Source organism: Trachypithecus francoisi, unplaced genomic scaffold (assembly GCF_009764315.1).
Source record: "Trachypithecus francoisi isolate TF-2019V2 unplaced genomic scaffold, Tfra_2.0 Lachesis_group9, whole genome shotgun sequence".
Lineage (NCBI taxonomy): Eukaryota > Metazoa > Chordata > Mammalia > Primates > Cercopithecidae > Trachypithecus > Trachypithecus francoisi.
Window position 1 is genome coordinate 263,873 of NW_022681474.1, and position 19,310 is coordinate 283,182.

Here is a 19,310-nt window from a genome sequence, read left to right on the forward strand (position 1 = left end):
ACAACCCTCTCACGCAGACCCCCTTAGAGTTGTGAACCCTTAAAAGGGACAGGAATTGCTCACTCGGGGAGCTCGGTTGTTGGAGACGTGAGTCTTGCCGAAGCTCCTGGCCGAATAAACACTCTCCTTCTTTAACTTGGTGTCTGAGGGGTTTTGTCTGCAGCTTATTCTGCTACACAACCACACAGTCCAGTGTGATTCAAGGAAGATAGGCTTTAAAAAACTGGGTGGAGATACCGGGTCACGTGCTACAGGGGAAACCAAGTCCACTGATTTCAACAAAACAGCAACAGCAACCCTTGGGAGAAAATATCAGAACTCAAAATGTTTGCAATATATTATCTAAAACATCTAGTCTTTAGTAAAATGAGACAAGGTCCCCAGGCTTGTCTCGAACTCCTGGGCTCAAGCAGTCCCCCCACCTAGGCTTCCCAAAGTGCTGGGATCGCAGGCATGAGTCACTGTGCCTGGCCTGTTGCATATTTTAAATTAATAAAAAGGGTGGAATTAGAATGTTAGCACAAAGAAATGATACATTCTTGGGGTTATGGATACCCCAATTATCCTGATTTGATCATTACACATGGCATCCATGTACCCCATGGATATATGCACCTATTATGTACCCATAATAATTAGAACTTTTTTAAAATTAAAAATAAAGGGCCAGGTGCAGTGGCTCATGCCTGGAATCCCAGCACTTTGGGAGGCCGAGACGGGCGGATCACGAGGTCAGGAGATCGAGACCATCCTGGCTAACACAGTGAAACCCCATCTCTACTAAAAAATACAAAAAATTAGGGCCGGGCGCGGTGGCTCAAGCCTGTAATCCCAGCACTTTGGGAGGCCGAGACGGGCGGATCACGAGGTCAGGAGATCGAGACCATCCTGGCTAACACGGTGAAACCCCGTCTCTACTAAAAAATACAAAAAAAAACTAGCCGGGCGAGGTAGCGGGCGCCTGTAGTCCCAGCTATCGGGAGGCTGAGGCAGGAGAATGGCGTAAACCCCGGAGGCGGAGTTTGCAGTGAGCTGAGATCCGGCCACTGCACTCCAGCCCGGGTGACAGAGCGAGACTCCGTCTCAAAAAAAAAAAAAAAATTAGCCAGGCGTGGTGGCGGGCACCTGTAGTCCCAGCTACTAGGGAGGCTGAGGCAGGAGAATCGCTTGAATCCAGGAGGCAGAGGTTGCAGTGTGATGAGATTGTGCCACTGAACTCCAGCCTGGTAGACAGAGTGAGACTCCTTCTCAAAAAAATAATAATGAAAGAAAGAAAAAGGAAGGAAGGAAGGAAGGAGGGAAGGAAGGAAGGAAGGAAGGTAGGAAGGAAGGAAGGAAGAGACTTATACCCAGAATATAAAAAGAACTCTTACAACTCAACGATAAAAAGACAAACAACCCGACTGAAAAATATTCAAAACATTTGCACAGACATTTCACCATAGAAGATTTACAAATGGTGACTCCACCCCGAGAAGATGCTCAGCACCACTTGTCATTAGGGCGATGTGGACTCAAACCACAACTACACTCCTATAGGACAGCGTCACGGGCTGTGTCTCCCTAAATCCATACATTGACGTCATTAGGGCAATATGGACTCAAGCCACAGCTACACTCCTATACGACGGCATCATGGGCTGTGTCCCCCCTAAATTCATGCTGCTATGTCCTAACCCCTCAGAATGTGACGACGTTTGGAGGTGGGTTTTTAAAGATGTGAGTAAGGTAAAACGAGGTTATTGGGGTGGACCCTAATTCAACAGGACTGGTGTCCTTATGTGAAGAGATTAGGACACACAAATACGCCAAAGGGAAGACCGTGCAAGGACACAGGGAGATGTGGCCACCCACAAACCAAGGGAGTAGCCTCAGGAGCTGCTGACAGCTCGATCTCAGACCTCAGCCTCCAGCGCTGAGAGAACATAAATTTCCATTGTTGAAGCCGCTCAAGCTCTGGCAATTTGTTATGGCAGCCTGAACTAAGACCGATGGCTAGCATAAGAAAGACAAAATCAAGGATCAAGAGTTGGCTGCCGGGCACAGTGGCTCCCACCTATCCTCCCAGCACTTTGGGAGGCCGAGGTGGGTAGATTATGAGGTCAAAAGATTGAGACCAGCCTGGCCAACAAGGTGAAACCCCGTCTTTACTAAAAATACAAAAATTAGCCAGGCATGGTGGCATGAGCCTACAGTCCCAGCTACTTGGGTGCCTGAGGCAGGAGAATCATTTGAACCTGGGAGGGGAGGTTGCAATGAGCCAAGATTGTGCCACTGCACTCCAGCCTGGCGACAGAGGGAGACTCTGTCTCAAAAAGAAAAAAAAAAAAACCAATATCAAGAGTTGGTGAGGATGTGGAGAAACTGGAGCCCTCCTACACTGCAGGTGGGAATGTAATATGGTATGGCCACTTTGGAAAACACACTGTAGCATTTTCTTTAAAAGTTAAATGTCAACTTCCCATCAAATTTGGCAATTCCACTCTTCAGTATCTACCCAAAAGAAAGAAAAGCAGGAGTCCACCAAGACTGGAATGAGAATGTTCACCGCAACATTGTAAGCAGCTGACAAACTGGAAAGAGTTCATGTGGATGAATGGATGAAACCTGGATAATCCATGGGTTAACAGCAATAATGGCCAGGCTCTGTGGCTCACGCCTGTAATCCTAGTACTTTGGGAGGCCAAGGCCAGCAGATCACCTGAGGTCAGGAGTTCAAGACCAGCCTGGCCAACATGGTGAAACCCTGTCTCTACTAAAAATACAAAAAATGTAGCCAGGCGTGGTGGTGGGCGCCTGTAGTTCCAGCTACTCAGGAGGCTGAGGCAGGAGAATGGCGTGAACCCAGGAGGTGGAGCTTGCAGTGAGCTGAGATCGCGCCACTGCGCTCCAGCCTGGGCGACAGAGCGAGACTCCTTCTCAAAAAAAAAAAAAAAAAAAAAATTCCTGGCCCTTTGAAGGGCTTACAACTCTAAGGGGCCCACGTGAAAGGGTCGTGAGAGATCGAGCAGGCGTGGGGAACGTGACTGGGGGCTACATGCCTCAGCTAACAGAACAGAAAGTGCGGCAATGCTTCCTCATACAATGTCTGGAATTTACAAATAACACAAGTAGTTTAAGTCAGGGGTCGATGTTACTATTTTCCTTTAACTACTAGGGCTAGGTGGTGGCACCAGGCTGTCTAGCTATTTATCTTACTCTTGTTTCTTTTTAACTTTTGTTTTCTTTTTCTCCTTTTTTTTTTTTTTTTTTTGAGACAGAGTCTTGCTCTGCCACCCAGGCTGGAGTGCAGTGGCCGGATCTCAGCTCACTGCAAGCTCCGCCTCCCGGGTTCCCGCCATTCTCCTGTCTCAGCCTCCCGAGTAGCTGGGACTACAGGCGCCCGCCTCGTCGCCCGGCTAGTTTTTTGTATTTTTTAGTAGAAACGGGGTTTCACCGTATTAGCCAGGATGGTCTCGATCTCCTGACCTCGTGATCCGCCCGTCTCGGCCTCCCAAAGTGCTGGGATTACAGGCTTGAGCCACCGCGCCCGGCCTCTCCTGTCTTATAAACTAGGCGAGGGGTGGGGGCAGCAGGAGAAGTAGTGGTCTCCTTCCTCAGGATGTATGTGTCAGGTGTGTTTCTGAGGTGTGTTAGGTGTATGTGTGAGTGAGGTGTGTGTGAGGAGGGGTATGTGTGAGGTGTGTGTGACGTGAGGTGTGTGTGTTCAGGTGTGTGTGGTGTTTCTGGGGTGTGTGTCTGGCACGTGTCAGATGTGTGGGGATGTGTCTGGGGGTGTGTGTAAAGTGTGTGTGTCCGGGGTGTGTTTCAGGTGTGTGTGAGATGTATGATGTGTGTATGGTGTGTGTGAGGTGCATGTGTCTGAGGGGTGTGTGGGGTGTGTATGGGTGTGGTGTGTGTGAGTTGTATGTGAAGGGGGCCTGCCCCTCGTATTTCTCGTCAGGTGGACACAAGAGACTGAGAAAATAAATAAGACACAAAGTATAGAGAAAGAACAGTGGGCCCAGGGGACCGGCACTCAGCATACAGAGGGCCTGCACCGGCGCTGGTCTCTGAGTTCCCTCAGTATTTATTGATTACTATTTTCACTATCTCAGCAAGGGGAGTGCAGCAGCAGAACAGGGTGATGGTGGGGAGAAGGTCAGCAGGAAAACATGGAGCAAAGGAATCTGCGTCATAAATAAGTTCAAGGAAAGGTACTGTGCCTGGATGTGCACATGGGCTAGATTTATGTTTCTCTTTACCCAAACATCTCAGTATAGCAAACAGTAACAGAGCAGTATCACTGTCAGCATCTCAACTCCAGCCATAGGGCAGTTTTCTGCTGTCTCAGAATAAAATGAATGGTCAGCCTTACACCGAGACATTCCATTCCCAGGGACATGCAGGAAACAGAGGCCTTCCTCTTATCTCAACCACAAAGAGGACTTCCTCTTTTACTAATCCTCCTCAGCACAGACCCTTTACAGGTGTTGGGCTGGGGGACAGTAAGGTATTTCCCTTCCAACGAGGCCATATTTCAGGCTGTCTCAGTGAGGGGAAACCTTGGACAATATCCAGGCTTTCTTGAGCAGAGGTCCCTGTGGTTTTCCTCAGTGCATCATGTCCCTGGTTAATAGAGAATGGAGAATGGCGATGACTGTTACCAAGCACACTGCCTGCAAACATACTGTTAACAAGGCACATCCCGCACAGCCCTAAATCCCTTAAACCTTGATTAAATACAGCAACATGTTTCTGTGAGCACAGGGCTGGGGCTGAAGTTACAGGTTAACAGCATCTCAAAGCAGAACAATTTTTCTTACTAGAGCTCAAAATGGAGTTTATGATGTCTTCCTTTTCTCCACAGACACAGTAACAGTCTGATCTCTCTTCCTTTCCCCCACAGTATGTGCTTCTGGAGTGTCTACTGTCAGGTGTGTGGGTGTGTCTGGGGTGTGTATTGGTGCGTCTCGTATGTGTGAAATGTATGTGTGAAGGGTGTGTGTGAGGTGTCAGGTGTGTGGGTGTGTCTGGGGTGTGTATTGGTGCGTCTCATATGTGTGAAATGTATGTGTGAAGGGTGTGTGAGGTGTCAGGTGTGTGGGTGTGTCTGGGGTGTGTATTGGTGCGTCTCATATGTGTGAAATGTATGTGTGAAGGGTGTGTGTGAGGTGTCAGGTGTGTGGGTGTGTCTGGGGTGTTTCAGGTGTGTGTGAGATGCATATGTGATGTGCGTATGTCTGGTGCGTCTGGCGTGTCTAAGGGGTGTGTGTGGTGTGTGTTTGGGTGTGTGGTGTGTGTGAAACGTGTGTTTCCTGTGTGACTGGTGTCAGGTGTGTGGGTATGTGAGGTGTGTCTGGGGTGTATGAGGTGTGTGTGTTTGGGTGTGTCTGGTGTGTGTGAACTGTATGTGTCAAGGGCATGTGTGAGGTGTGAGTTGGGAATGTGTTTCAGATGTGTGTGTGATGTGTGTATGGTGTGTGCCTGGTGTGTCTGAGGGGTGTGTGGGGTGTGTGTGAGGTGTGTGTTTGGATATGTCTGGTGTGTGAGGTGTGTATTTCTGGGGTGTGTGCCAGGTGTGCGTCTGGAGTGTGGGTCAGGTGTGTGTATGTCAGGTGTGTGGTGTGTGTGTCAAGGGTATGTGTGAGGTGAGTGTGTTTGGGTGTGTCTGGTGTTTTTGGGGTATGTGTCATGTGGGCATCAGGTGTGTGTGGGGCATGTGTTTGGCTGTGTCTGCTGTTTAAGGTGTGTGTTTCTGGGGTATCAGGTGTGTGTGTGATATATGTGAGGTCTGTGTTTGAGTGTGTCTGGTGTGTGAGTTGTTTCTGGGGTGTCAGGTGTGTGTGTGAGGTGTCTGGGGTGTGTGTGAGGTGTGTGTTTAGATGTATTTGGTGTTTGAGGGGTGTGTTTCAGGGGAGGGTGTCAGGTGTGTGTGGGGGGTGTGTGTGACAAGTGTGTGGGTGTGTCTGGTGTGGATGTGTCGGGGGTGTGTGTGTGAAGTGTGTGTTTGGATGTGTCTGGTGTTTGAGGTGTGTTTCTGGGGGTGTCAGGTGTGTGTCAGGTGTGAAGTGTGTGGATGTCTGATGTTTGACGTGTGTGTTTCTGCGGGGTGTCAGGTGTGTGTGTGAGGTGTGTGTTTGGGTGTATCTGGTGTTTGAGGTGTGTGTTTCTGGGGTGTGTGTGTCAGGTGTGTGGGGGGTGTGTCAAATGTGTCTGGGGTATCAGGTGTGTGTTGGGTGTGAGGTGTCAGGTGTATGCTTCTGGGGGGGTGTGAGGTGTGTGTGTGTCAGGTGTGGGGTGTGCATCTGGGGTGTGTCAGGTGTGTGTCAGGTATGTGTGAAGTGTGTGTTTGGTGTTTGAAGTGTGTGATTCTGGGGGTGTGTCAGGTGTGTGGGGTGTGTGTGCCTGGGGTGTGTGTTTGGATGTGTCTGGTGTTTGAGGTGTTTGTCAGGTGTGTGTGTGTCAGATGTGTCTGGTGAGAGTGTGGGGTGTGTCTGTGAGGTGTGTGGGATGAGTGTGAGGTGTGTGGATGGTTCTGGTGTTTGAGGTGTGGTTTCTGGGGGTGTGTCAGGTATGTGTGTGGGGTGTGTGGTGAGGCCCGGGCAGGGTCCGAGGGGCGCATGCGCGGCTCCCTAGCAGGTGCGGTGGGTGGAGTAGGGGGTGCAGGGCCAGAGCCCAGGCCCCGCCTCCAGCCGCGTTTCCATGGCGACCGCAGCCTCGGTCTCGCCGCTTCTGCCCCCGCCCCGCCCGGCTGCGAAGCGTCTGGAACCGCATCCTCCGCATTCACATCCGCACCGTCGTCCTTCCCGACCGCGTCCTGCAGCAGCTGCCAGTGGAGCCGCCTGTGAGCTATTTCCACATTTCTCCTTGCAGAGTGGGGGCGGGGGGCCCGAGTGGGTGCGGGGGTGCGAGGCGCGTGTACGGCAGTGTGCGAGGTGCGTGTGCTCGCAAGTGCGCTTGTGCGTGGCGCGCGTGCGGATGAGGGTGTGAGTGTGCGTGTGTGCGAGGCGCGTGTGCGGATGGGAGTGTGCAGGGCGCGCTGCACGGCCGACCCCCTCCCGCGGGCCTCCTCTGGTTGTCCCAGGCCAGGCCGACCCCGCGGACCCGAGGCAGTGGTCTCCAGGCCTCCCGTGACGCCGGGGCCCCGGCACGAGGGTCGCAGCCTGCAGTTCAGGGTGTCTCCGAGGTGGGCAGGGGGTGCCAGTTCCAGCTTCTGCCCAGCTCTGTCTGCGGGGGGGCTGGGGGGCGGGCGGCAGAAGGGGCGTCGGACCAGAGCACCGAGGAGCGGCTGCCGGCTCGGGGGTGCGGGGTGGTGGGTGGTCTTGATGGGGGCGTCTGCGTGATAGGCAGGAGGCGGCCAGAAGGCCGGGAGGGGCGCGGCTCCGGAACCACCTGCAACAGGCTCGGGTGCGGGGCCACAGGTGGCTGGACTGGAAGCGGAAGCAGCTGCGCGCCCACTCCCCTCCGCGGGGCTGCGCGGGCTCCGCCGTGCAGCTGCCTTTAAATCAGCCGGGCAGCCACGGCCGCCGGCAGCGCCAGGGGCTGGAGGCTGCAGTGGCGCCCGCGGGGGAGGGGCGGGACCCTCAGGGATCCGCAGTCACACGCTCTTTTGCCCGGCCCACACAAGCCCACCTGCGCGCACCCCCCAGCGTGACGCAGTATTCCAGGTTGGGGGACGCATGCGAAAGCGAGTCTGGGACGTGACCTCCAGCCGAGCTTCCATGGACTTTCGACTGAGAGCCTGCACCCCCGCCCCCGCCATCCATCTGTCCATCCGCACGGCCTCGCTCCCCCGCGCCCCCACCCATCTGCCGTCAGCATCCCACGCCTCCCCCTGCCCCAGAGACAGGAGCCGGGCACTGCCTCCCTGCCAGAACGCGGCGGGTGGGGCGCAGGGGACCCGCAGAAGATGCCGCGACAGCGCAGGTGCAGGGAGGGGCCGGGAGGAGGAGCAGAGGCGGCCCCCTAGTTCCACGAGCCGCGTGCCTTCCGTGGGAGGAGGCCCCCATGATGCAGCAGTGCAAAGGGACGGTCTGGTGTGTGGGGCGGGAGGGTTGGACCCCACACACAGGCCAGTCCCCGCTTCCAACCCCGCATTCCGCCTGGGGCGCTGGGCCTGGAACCAGAAGCGAGGCTCCAGTGGGCCCCCAACGGCTTTTTCTTCCTGAAGACGCTTCTCGGGCCTGTCTCCATTGCCATGCAAACCCGCGATGACGTAAATTGGCCGTCCGAGGAGTTGGAGTTGAAGTTTGGCACGAAGGAGACCCCAGAAGCGCAGCTCCTCCTGGCGGGGTCCTGACCCCTGGCGCCGGCCCCCCGGGGCATGGCTCTACCCTATGGCGCTGCGGGCCGTGACTGCGCCCCCTTCTCCGCCCCCCTCTCTCATCTGTACAGAGGCTGGGCTTGCTCTGGGAGTCCGCTCCGGGGAGACCCCTGACCCCTCCCCCTCGGTGGTACCCCCACCCCCGCGGGCCAAGCTCCACCTCAAGCCCCGGCGCGCGCCGCCCTCGCCCCACAACCACTTCATTCCCCGGACTCTTGGCCCTCCGCTGCTCCAACTCCGCTTCCATGGATCTCTCCTGTATTTAAGCCCCGTAGGGCCTCGTCCGTCTCCACCTGCACACACAGGGACTCTGGCTGCACCGTGAAACCTCGTCCGCGGAGTGCCCATTGCCCCTGCCTGGGCCACGTGGGGACCCACCTCAGGCAGAGTCTCCAGCCCGGGGTGGGTGTTCGGGGGGCACTGCACGGCCTCTTCTGGAAAAGCCCGGCCGGGCACGGGTCGCCTGTGATGAACGCACAGCAACAAGGGGCACTGGTTAGGGCCCCAGAGCGCGTGGTCAGGTCCAGGACTGGGGACCCTGTCTCCCCTCGCCCAGCTCCTTCCGGCTCAGAGTGGCCTCCCCCATCTCCTATCCAGCCCTCGCTTTTCAGCCTCACTGCCGCCCACGCAGATCCTTTCCCCCTCTGGTCCTTCCCCTCAGTTCTTTCCACACGCAAAATCTGCCACCTCCAAATCCTTTCGCCTCCGATACTTCCCCTTCAGATCCTTCCCCCCTCATATCTTTTACCCTCAGGTCCTTCCCCCCTCAGATCCTTCCCCGCTCAGATCCTTCCCTCTTCAGATCCTTCCCCTTCAGATTCTTTCCCCCTCAGATCCTTCCCCCCTCAGGTCCTTCCCCCCTCAGATCCTTCCCCCCTCAGGTCCTTCCCCGCTCAGGTCCTTCCCCGCTCAGGTCCTTCCCCGCTCAGGTCCTTCCCCCCTCAGGTCCTTCCCCCCTCAGATCCTTCCCCGCTCAGATCCTTCCCCGCTCAGATCCTTCCCCTTCAGATCCTTCCCCTTCAGATTCTTCCCCCTTCAGATCCTTCCCCTTCAGATTCTTCCCCCTTCAGATTCTTCCCCCCTCAGATCCTTCCCCCCTCAGATCCTTCCCCCCTCAGATCCTTCCCCCTCGTGCCCCTCCCCCCTCATGCCCTTCCCCGTCAGATCCTTCAGAGCTTTCTCCTTCAGAGCCTTTCCGCCTCAGATCCTCCCGTACTCTGATCATTCCGCTTTCAGATCCTTCCCTCTCAGGTCTTTCCACACCTCTCAGATTCTTTCACCCTCAGGTCTTTCCCCCTCAGATCCTTCCCCTTCATATCTTTCCCGCCTGAGAGCCTTCCACTCAGATCATTCCGCCCTCAGGTTCTTGCTTATCAGATGCTTCCCCATCAAATCCTTCCACCTTCACATTTTTCCCAGGCGAAAGTTGCCACCTTCTAACCTTTTTGCTCTCACGTCCTTCCCCCTCAATCATTCCCCCTCAGATCCTTCCACCCTCAGATCCTTCCCCCTCAGGTCCTTCCCCTTCATATCCTTCCCCGCTCAGAACTTTCCACTCACGGATCATTCCGCCCTCAGATTCCCCCCCCCCCAGGTCCTTTCCCCCTCAGATCCTTCCCCGTTCAGATCCTTCTGCCCACAGAGCCTTCCCGCCTCACAGCCTTCCACTCTCAGATCTTTCCCCCTCAGAGTTTTCTCCCTTCAGAACCTTCCCTCTCAGGTACTTCCGCTCTCCGATCCTTCCCACCTGGGATCCTAACCCACTTGAATCCTTCCGCCAGTTTGAGTCTTCCCGCCTCAGATCCTTCCACCCTCGGATCCTTCCCCCCTCGGATCCTTCCCCCAGCGTCGGAGCCTTACGCCCTCGGATCCCTCCCCCACCCCGTTGGGGTCCTTCCCATCTCAGATTCTTCCACCCTCGACTCCCTCCGCTCCACCCCACCCCCACCCGCGCAATCCTCCTCCATTGGATCCCTCTGCCCTTGGATCCCTCACCCCTTGGATCGTTCCCCTCATCTGCGCAGTCCTTCATCCTTCCCCTTCAGATCCTTCCACCTTGCAATCATTCCACCCTCAGCTCCGTCCACCCTCAGATTCTTCTCCACGCAGATGCCTCCGCATTATCTGTACTTGAGTGGCAGCAGCTGGGCAGAAGCTCTGTGACCGCGAGTCCCCTGCTCCTGTTCCCGTGGCGCCTTCCCACACCTGGAACTCGCAGCGGAGCCTGGCCACTGACGGGCGAGAAAGAGTGGTCACTGCTGGCTCTGGCAGTTAACTGGACGTCCCAGCGCTGCTGTCACAAATTACAAGCAGGTGGCTTAAAATAAGTTCTTTCACAGTTCTAAAGTCAAGAAGTCCAAAATGAAGGTGTTCGCGGGGCCATGCTCCCTCCAAAGCCTCTAGGGGAGCTTCTTCCTCGCTTCCTCCAGCTTCTGGTGGCCCAAGCAATCCTTAGGTTTCAGCTGCATCATTCCAGTCCCTCCTCCGTCTACACATAGCACTCTTCTACACTTAATTTCCCTGTTATAAGGATACTAGTTTTGGATCAAGGCCCACCCTGATTCAGGACGAATTTATTTTAGCTTGATTACATCTGCAAATACCCTATTTTCAAATAAGGTCCCATTCAAAGGCACCCCTCACACAGATCCTGAGATTTGAATGTATTTTTGAGGGAACATCGTTCAGCCCACAATGTACCCTCATCATTTGCGGGTTGCAACTGTCTTCTCCCAGTATTGGTTTCTGCTACCATTTTCTGAAGGCTGTTTTGGTAAGCAGAAGTTCATAGTTTTAATGAAGTCATTTTATCAATATTTTCTTTTGTGGTTAGTACCACTTGTCCTAATGAAAAAATCTTTCCCTCCCTGAGATCAGAAAAATCTTCTCCTATATTAAATTTGAGGTGCTTCATTGTTTTGCTTTTCCAATTCAGGTTTATCCACCTGGAGTAGACTTCTCTGTGTAATGTGAGGTAGGGATCAGGCTCACTGCTTTTGATGTGGACAGAGGTTTACTGAGAGGCAGCCACACTGCAAATCAGGGTCTGTGTGTGCAAAGTGTGTCATGTGGGACTTCTTCCACCACACAGTAGCCCCACACCACTCCATTTCCAGTGCTGTGCAACAAGCCAGACCCTGGCAGATGAGACCTCCTCCATGTTTTTTTGTTTGTTTGTTTGTTTGTTTGTTTTTTGATGGAGTTTTGCTCTTGTTGCCCAGGCTGGAGTGCAGTGGCACAATCTCAGCTCACTGCAACCTCTGCCTGCCAGGTTCAAGCGATTCTCCTGCCTCAGCCTCTCAACTAGCTGGGATTATAGGTGTGTGCCACCACGCCTGGCTAATTTTTGTATTTTTAGTCAAGACGGGGTTTCACTATGTTGGCCAGGTTGGTCTCAAACTCCTGATCTTGTGATCCACCCACCTCTGCCTCCCAAAATGCTGGGATTACAGGCGTGAGCCACCACGCCTGGCAGCCCATGTTATTTTCCAAGATGCTTGGTGTGTTCCTGCCCCTCTGCCTTCCATGTAAAATGACAGTGCTTGTCAAGTTCATTTAAAAAACTGTTGGGATTTTGATTAAGATTTACTGCATCTATAGATTGGGGGGTGGGTAATTTGTTTAAACATGGAAACTCCCCAAATCCATAGACACAGCCTTCCCCCTTTACTTGGGGGATTTAGCTTTTCTTGGTCTCTGTCGACAATGTTCCCTGGTTTCCATGTGGAGGCCCTGCCCTATCCCTGTTCCTCAGCTCTTTTTACACCTATTCTTGAGGATTTGATAGTTTTGATATTATTTAAATTGAGTACTTCAATAAATTATGTATTTATTTATTTTTGCCACTCACATATAGGAATGTAACTGATTTCTGAATACCTTAAATCCAACAGCCTTGCCAAACTCACTTTTTGATCCTTATGATTAGTCTATAGATTCTTCTGGGGTTTCGAAACACAGAAAGTGTTTCATGGGTGAATAATCAGAGTATTATTTATTCTTGCCTGGCACTAGAGCTCATTTCTTTGTCCTACCCTACAGCATTGGCTGAGACCTTTAGCGCCGTAACTTGTAGAACCTCAGATCAAGGCGCTTTCAGGATTCACATTCAGTGAAGTTTGCTGTGGGGATTTTGTGGTTCACTGTTACTGGGTTACAGCACTCACCTCCTGCCTTAGTGCGCTAATGGGTCCGAGGAATAGTAAATGAGCCCTGAGTCTTACCGAGTTACTTCTACTCCTCTAGCAATTAATTAGATACGCTTTTTCATTGTTCTGTTAATACGGTGAAAAATACGATTGCTTGCCAAATGTTAAGCCAAACTTCATTTCCAGAATACACCCAACCTGTCATATGTTACCTTGTTGTATTCGCTGGACTCACCCTGCTTGAGTTTTGGGGCTTCGCAGTGGTGTGCGCGTGTGGAGGGGGCTGGCCTGTGAGCTCCTCTCCGATGCTGTCCTTGCTGGGTTAGGGGACTGAGGCTACGTTGGCCGCAGGAGCTGGTGAGTGCTCCCTTGTCTTTCTGAAAGAGTTTTGTGGACGTTTGCATTACTTTCCCTGTAAATGGTTGGTAGAATGCTGTGGTGATGCTGTCTGCGCTTGGAGTTCTTTGTGAGAAGGTTGCAATGGCAGATTCTCTTTCTTTCTTTGTTTCTTCTTCTTTTTTTTTTTTTTTTTTTTTTTGAGGCGGGTCTCATTCTGTCACTCACGCTGGAGTGCAGTGTCACGATCTCTGCTCATTGCATCCTCCGCCTCCCGGGTTCAGGCGATTCTCCCGCCTCAGCCTCCCGAGTAGCTGGGACCCCAGGCGCCACCATCGCACCGGGCCGCAGGTTCCGTTTCTACTGCACAGAGGACCTTTCTTTTTTTCCTTTGATTGATTGAATACATTTTGTTTTTCTGCTTTTTCCATCCATCAGCTCGGAGGTCATCCGCTACATTCCTTTTCTCTAGGAGGTCCGCCTGAAGGCGAAGCCGAGCACCCTCGGCCTCTCCGGGGTTAGTGGGGCCCTGTTGTGGCGTTCAGCTCCGCAGGGGCCCGACTCTCCGCGGCCTTTAGCGCCGGGCTCGCAGCTGGGCTGACTCGCGGGTGCCCTCTTGTGGCCGCTCTGTCTCACTTCCTGCGTCTCGGGCAGAGTCGCCGGACAGAACGAGGACTGACTTCAGGATAAGCACGTCCCATGCCGTTTATTGCGAGGGATGTTCTTATATTAAAAATGGGCTCGTTGCTTATCTGAAATTCAAATTTAGCTGGATCTCCAGCATTTTGATGTGCTGAGTCTGGCACCCAACTCTCCAGACTGATGTCCGGGATTGTCGGCTTTAGGAGGTTGTCTAGAGTCAGGCGCGGTGGCTCATTCCTGTAATCCCAGCACTGTAGGAGGCTGAGGCAAGCAGATCGCTTGAGACCAGCCTGGGCAACCTGGCGAAACCCCGCCTCTACAAAACATGTAAAAATTAGCCAGGCGTGGTGGTTTGCGCCTGTGGTCCCAGGTACTCGGGAGGCTGAGATGGTAGGATTCCTTAAGCCCAGGAGGCAGAGGCTGCAGTGAGCCAAGATCACACCACTGCACTCCCACCTGGGCCACAAAACAAGATCCTATCTCAAAAAGAAGAAGAAGGAGAAGAAGGAGAAGGAGAAGAAAGAAGGAGGAGGAGGAGGAGGAGGAGGAGGAGGAGGAGGAGGAGGAAGGAGGAAGGAGGAAGGAGGAGGAGGAGGAAGGAGGAAGGAGGAAGGAAGAAGAAGAAAAAAGAGGAGGTTGTCTAGAGCAGCCGCTGGTGGAAGACTCCCCCGGCTTCATGGACAGTCACTGGTTGGGGTGCTCTCCCCTGCAGTGCTGTGGGGTCCAGAGGGGCTGTAGGGGTCAAGAAGGTACAGTACCCAGCATCTGGCTGGATTTGACCGGTTTGCCCAAGGAGGCTTGCCTGACCACTTACAGCCTGTCCCTGGCTCTGGTGTGAGGAGCATTAGGACCAGCTCAGGGTCCTCTGGCTTTAGAGCCAGCTGGCGTGGGTGTCCAGGGGGCAGCCTGTGGGCAGTGACCCTGTTTGTCTCTAGACAGGACAAGCACTGCCATCCACCATGGTGAAGCTGGGCTGCAGCTTCTCTGGGAAGCCAGGTAAAGACCCTGGGGACCAGGATGGGGCTGCCATGGACAGTGTGCCTCTGATCAGCCCCTTGGACGTCAGCCAGCTCCAGCCGCCGCTCCCTGACCAGGTGAGGGCCTGGGCCAGCGTGGGGTCTCTTCTCAGGCTTCCCTGGGAACAAAGGGGTGTGGGGTGAGGTTTGTCTAGATGTGGCCTCTTCCCAGGTGCAGTAGAGCAAGCAGAAGGACCATGGGGACCAAAACCCCAGTTGGCCATGGGCACTCTATGTGACCTCCTGGTCAGCTCCCCCGTATGCCAGAGCTGGGCAAACTGGCCGACGGGTAACCAAGAATTCACACACTGCCTCCTAGACAGCAGCCTGCCCACATGCTGTCCACAGGGCACCCAGCAGGCAACGCTTCCCACCCTTCCCCTCGGGGCATGGCCCTGTCCTGGGTTGAGCCTGAGATATGGAGGTCCTTGGGCAAGTGACCACTGGGGGTGCTTATAGCAGAAACTGGGGAGAAGCAAAGAGCTCAGTTCTAGCCCAGCCCAGTTTGACCTGCTAGGGAGTTGTGCAGCATGAAGGGCACCCCGAGTTTCCCTGCTGGAGGTGGGGGCAACATCTATGCTGGGGACCCGGGACAGGAGGACCACCCCTGCTGGCCAAGGGCAATTCTCCAGCACCCTGAATTGAAGGCAGCAGGCAAAGCGAGGGGCTCCGTCAGCAACCAGGCCAAGCCCAGGGCTGCCATGTGCCCAGCAGACTTTCAGTGTCCACCTTCCTTTGGCCTAACTTTGTGGCTGCTGGAGCCCTGCCGTTCACCAGACGGTCCTGGGAGATGGTCAGGGTCAACTCCACTGCCACGAAGCTGAGCCTGGCTCCTTCCCCTCTCAGTTCAGGGCTCTCTTGGGTCCCTGCCAGCTGCCCACTGAGGCCATGGCCATCTCTTTTCACAGGTGGTCATCAAGACGCAGACAGAATACCAGCTGTCCTCCCCAGACCAGCAGAAGAAGTTCCCTGACCTGGAGGGCCAGAGGCTGAACTGCAGCCACCCAGAGGAAGGGCGCAGGGTAACCACACTCACCCCACCCACTGTGGGGGCTCAGGGCAGGGGGAGAAGGTGGAAGGCAGCTGGGGGTGCCTGGGCTCAGGCCAGGCCAGGCTGGAGTCCCCTTGCTGTCTGGGAGGAGAGGGTGGCAGTGAGTCATCCCGCCCAGAGCTGGCCTCCAACTGCCCTGCAGTCATCAGGCCCCCTCGCAAGGCTGCAGGTGCGGACTGACCAAACGGTGGTGCTCCTGAAATGTTTCTCTTCCTGGGAAGCGCTGGCCAGTACTGCTTGCCTGTTTGCCCAGAGCATCATTGTCTCATCTTCAGTGACTTACGGGCTTTCTATGTAATACTTTCTACAGTATATCTGGCAAATATCTTCTCTCATCCTCTTGTTTAAATCTCTCAGCGTTATTAAGATAGCTTTAGTCATTTTTAGTGGACTATTTCCAAAGCTTTCCATTCTCCAGTATTAAGATCTGCTAGGGCTCCCCGCCCCTGGCTTCACGTTCCAGTCTGCAGCTCATGTTACCGCACCCACCGTGGGCAGTCCCCTGGGAGGCCTGGTGAATGCAGCCTCCGACTCACCTGAGGCTGTGGCCCCCATCCCCTGTGGAGCCCACACCGAAGGGAAGCTGCAAATTCCTGCAAGACCCACCGGGGTCAAAGGCCACATCACTTTACCTGGTGGCAGATGTCTCCAGAACCCCAGTGGAGGGGCTGCCAGCAAGGCCCGGCCCCCAGGGGTGATGCCTGTACACTTGACCCTCGGAAAAGTCGGAAAAGCCACTGGCTGCCCAGGGCAGGGGTGGGGTATCAAGACTGGAGGGCGGGGATGGTCCTGTGCCAGCCCCAGCCCCTGAGGGGCTCCCCACAAAGGCGACCCCCGCCTGGCGTGGCTGAGCCCCTCTCTGCCCTCCTGCCAGCTGCCCACCGCGCGGATGATCGCCTTCGCCATGGCACTGCTGGGCTGCGTGTTGATCATGTACAAGGCCATCTGGTACGATCAGTTCACCTGCCCCGACGGCTTCCTGCTGCGGGTAAGGGGGCCAGGGCTCTGGTGGGGGGCAGTGGAGCTGCCCCTCCTCCCATAGGGTGGCAGGGGTGTCTACTGTGCTGGGGGAACGTGGTCTCCAAAGCCATGTTCCTGTTCCTTCTCTAAAACATGAAATTCTATCTTTTGAAAATTTAAAAGAAAAGATGTGTTAGTGATGGGCTTCTCTTCTTGTAATTTAAAAAATAAGTAAGTCCAGGCGCGGTGGCTCAAGCCTGTAGTCCCAGCACTTTGGGAGGCCGAGACGGGCGGATCACGAGGTCAGGAGATCGAGACCATCCTGGCTAACACGGTGAAACCCCGTCTCTACTAAAAAATACAAAAAACTAGCCGGGCGAGGTGGCGGGCGCCTGTAGTCCCAGCTACTCGGGAGGCTGAGGCAGGAGAATGGCGTAAACCCGGGAGGCGGAGCTTGCAGTGAGCTGAGGTCCGGCCACTGCACTCCAGCCTGGGCGACACAGCCAGACTCTGTCTCAAAAAAAATAATAATAATAAGTAAAAGATGAGGCAGAAAAGGTCGCCATCCAGCCGTCTCCCAGGGGTCATCTGTCCTCCTGAGTGATTTGTGTGAAGTTTTATTTTTATATAACATGATATTAATGCTCCCTACGTATTTGGCAAATGTTTTCTTCCATCCTTTTTTTTTAATCTCTTTGCCAATAATAGTTATAGCATTTAGTGTGTTTTTAGAAAGCCTTTTATTTATCAGAAGTAAAATCTCCTTTTCTCCTTAACTCCATGGTTTACGTTCTGGAGCGCGCTCGCAAAGGCCTTGCTGGGCTAAGCAGGTCCACTGGTGTCTGCGCCCCTCTCCCTGGTTGGCCCCCTCCCCTTACAACCCGCGACCTCCTGGCTCCGTGCCCTCCCTCCCCCCGCCCCCCCCCGCCAGGGCCCTGAGTTCTGAACCGGAGGCTGACCTTCGGTGTCCTGAAACCATGGCTCCGTTACAAACTGTCCGCAGTGCCCCCAACCGCAGAAGCGGGAGGGCCCGGGACCGGGGCGCACAGGAGGGCTCAGCCCGCCGGCCCTGACCCAGCCCTTCCCGCAGCACAAGATCTGCACGCCGCTGACCCTGGAGATGTACTACACGGAGATGGACCCCGAGCGCCACCGCAGCATCCTGGCGGCCATCGGGGCCTACCCGCTGAGCCGCAAGCACGGCACAGAGACGCCGGCGGCCTGGGGGGACGGCTACCGCGCCGCCAAGGAGGAGCGCAAGGGGCCCACCCAGGCTGGGGCGGCGGCGGCCACCGAACCCCCCGGCAAGCCGTCGGCCAAGGCGGAGAAGGAGGCGGCGCGGAAGGCGGCCGGGAGCGCGGCGCCCCCGCCCGTGCAGTGATGGTCCCCGGCCCCGCAGCCCGGTCCGGGGTAGGTGCGCGCCGCGGGGCCCCGGCCGGCTCTGCCCAGGTCTCTTCCTGGCCTCCTGACACCGCTTCTGAGCCAGAGACCCCCGCCACCCGTCCCTTCCTCTTCTCTCCGACCCGGCCTGCCAGAACCTCGGGAGTGGGGGGTGTGAATCCGAGCCCGCCGTGGGGCGCGGTGTCCGTGGGGAGCGCCCGGCCGCGTCGCCGCTCTCAACCCTCGGGCTCTGTCTCCGCAGCGTCTCCCGCCAGCTCCTGTGACCAGCGCGTCGCCCGATGCTCTTCCCCGTGTTCGTGTCTCGCCCCCAGGCGCCCTCGCTGCAGCCCCGCCCCAGTGGGTCTCTGACTCTGTCGCTTTTCTCTAAGTAAAGATTTCACGTTCACCAGAGTCTTCCATCTCTCCTGCGCGTCCTCTGCCCGGCTGGCCTTTCTCCCGCCCCCCACCCCGCCAGCTGTGAGTGAGGCCGGCATTGTGCTCCCCCCAGGGACCCCCGAAGGACCCAGGAGAGATTCCGTGGGGGCAGCTCCCGGGAAGCTGTGGAGCGCCCAGGCGGAGCACGCACATCCTCGCGCTGCGTGGTCCCGGCCTTGTCCAAGCCCCACCGGGATATGCCTTAATGGCGGGGCTCCGGCCCACCCAGGGGAGCCTCGGGTCCATCCCTAACCGCTGCCCAGTCCCTTGTCCTGCTGGTTCCACCCCCACCATCTACCTGGTGCTGGGCCTGGGTCCCGGGCGTCCCCCCTCTGACAGGAGTGTCTGCCTCTCCACTGACCCCTGGTTCTGGGCGGCACCCATGAGCAGCTTCTGTCTCCTAGATGTGCGGCCCACAGTCATAAATGACCAAGTGAAGAAAGAAGTGAATGGGGGCGTCTGAGTGGGGAGTGGCGCCTGAGGAGGGGTGAGCTCTGGCTCCTGGGGTCTCCCGTGTCCCTGGAGCCGGATGAAAGATGGTAAGGCTGAAGGGCCAGGGGAGCCTAGAGCTGCCGTGAGTCCCCCCGCAGCATCCCCACCCCAGCCCCAGCATCCCCACCTCAGCCCCAGCCAACTCCCGGCACTGAACACTACAGGGAATGGACTTTGGCAGATCTCACCCACCGCCTGCACCACCCCAACCAGCTGCAGCTCTGCAGCGCCGCCCACCCAAACACCTGTCCTCCTCGGATCCCTTTCGCCTGGGGCCCACACACCCCACCTGGTGGGAGGGGAGTTCGGGCCTTGGGACTAAGGGCTTGTGGCTGAGAGACAGCAACAGAGCCTAGGCGGTCCCGGGAGCCACTGGAAGCAGCTTCAGGCAGGAGGGGCCGGCATTTCCTGCACTGCCTGGTGGAGGGTGGGGGCCTCACGTACAGGTGGGATCCCCTTGGGAAGCCCCGCCTTGATCTCAGCATGGAGCCCAGTGACTTGGAGAACAGCCCATGGCAGCCTCTACGGCATCAAGGGAGCTGCCA

General features: G+C 55.8%; 1 protein-coding gene across 3 annotated transcripts; it reads left to right on the forward strand.

Moving 5' to 3' along the window:
* Positions 1–6,572: 6,572 nt before the first annotated feature.
* On the forward strand, positions 6,573–18,244 carry CALY (calcyon neuron specific vesicular protein). 3 transcript variants are annotated; one of them, XM_033208481.1, is made up of 7 exons: positions 6,573–6,826; positions 7,610–8,707; positions 14,371–14,525; positions 15,356–15,469; positions 16,373–16,486; positions 17,549–17,868; positions 18,101–18,244. In XM_033208481.1, exons 3-6 carry the CDS (start codon positions 14,391–14,393, stop codon positions 17,837–17,839), a joined length of 654 nt encoding a protein of 217 aa, XP_033064372.1. In that variant the 5' UTR covers positions 6,573–6,826; positions 7,610–8,707; positions 14,371–14,390; the 3' UTR covers positions 17,840–17,868; positions 18,101–18,244. The 3 variants fall into 3 exon arrangements, with proteins under 3 accessions (XP_033064372.1, XP_033064371.1, XP_033064373.1); XM_033208480.1 differs by lacking the exon at positions 7,610–8,707 and having other exon boundaries at positions 6,579–6,826; XM_033208482.1 differs by lacking the exons at positions 6,573–6,826; positions 7,610–8,707 and adding an exon at positions 11,694–12,810.
* Positions 18,245–19,310: the final 1,066 nt, after the last annotated feature.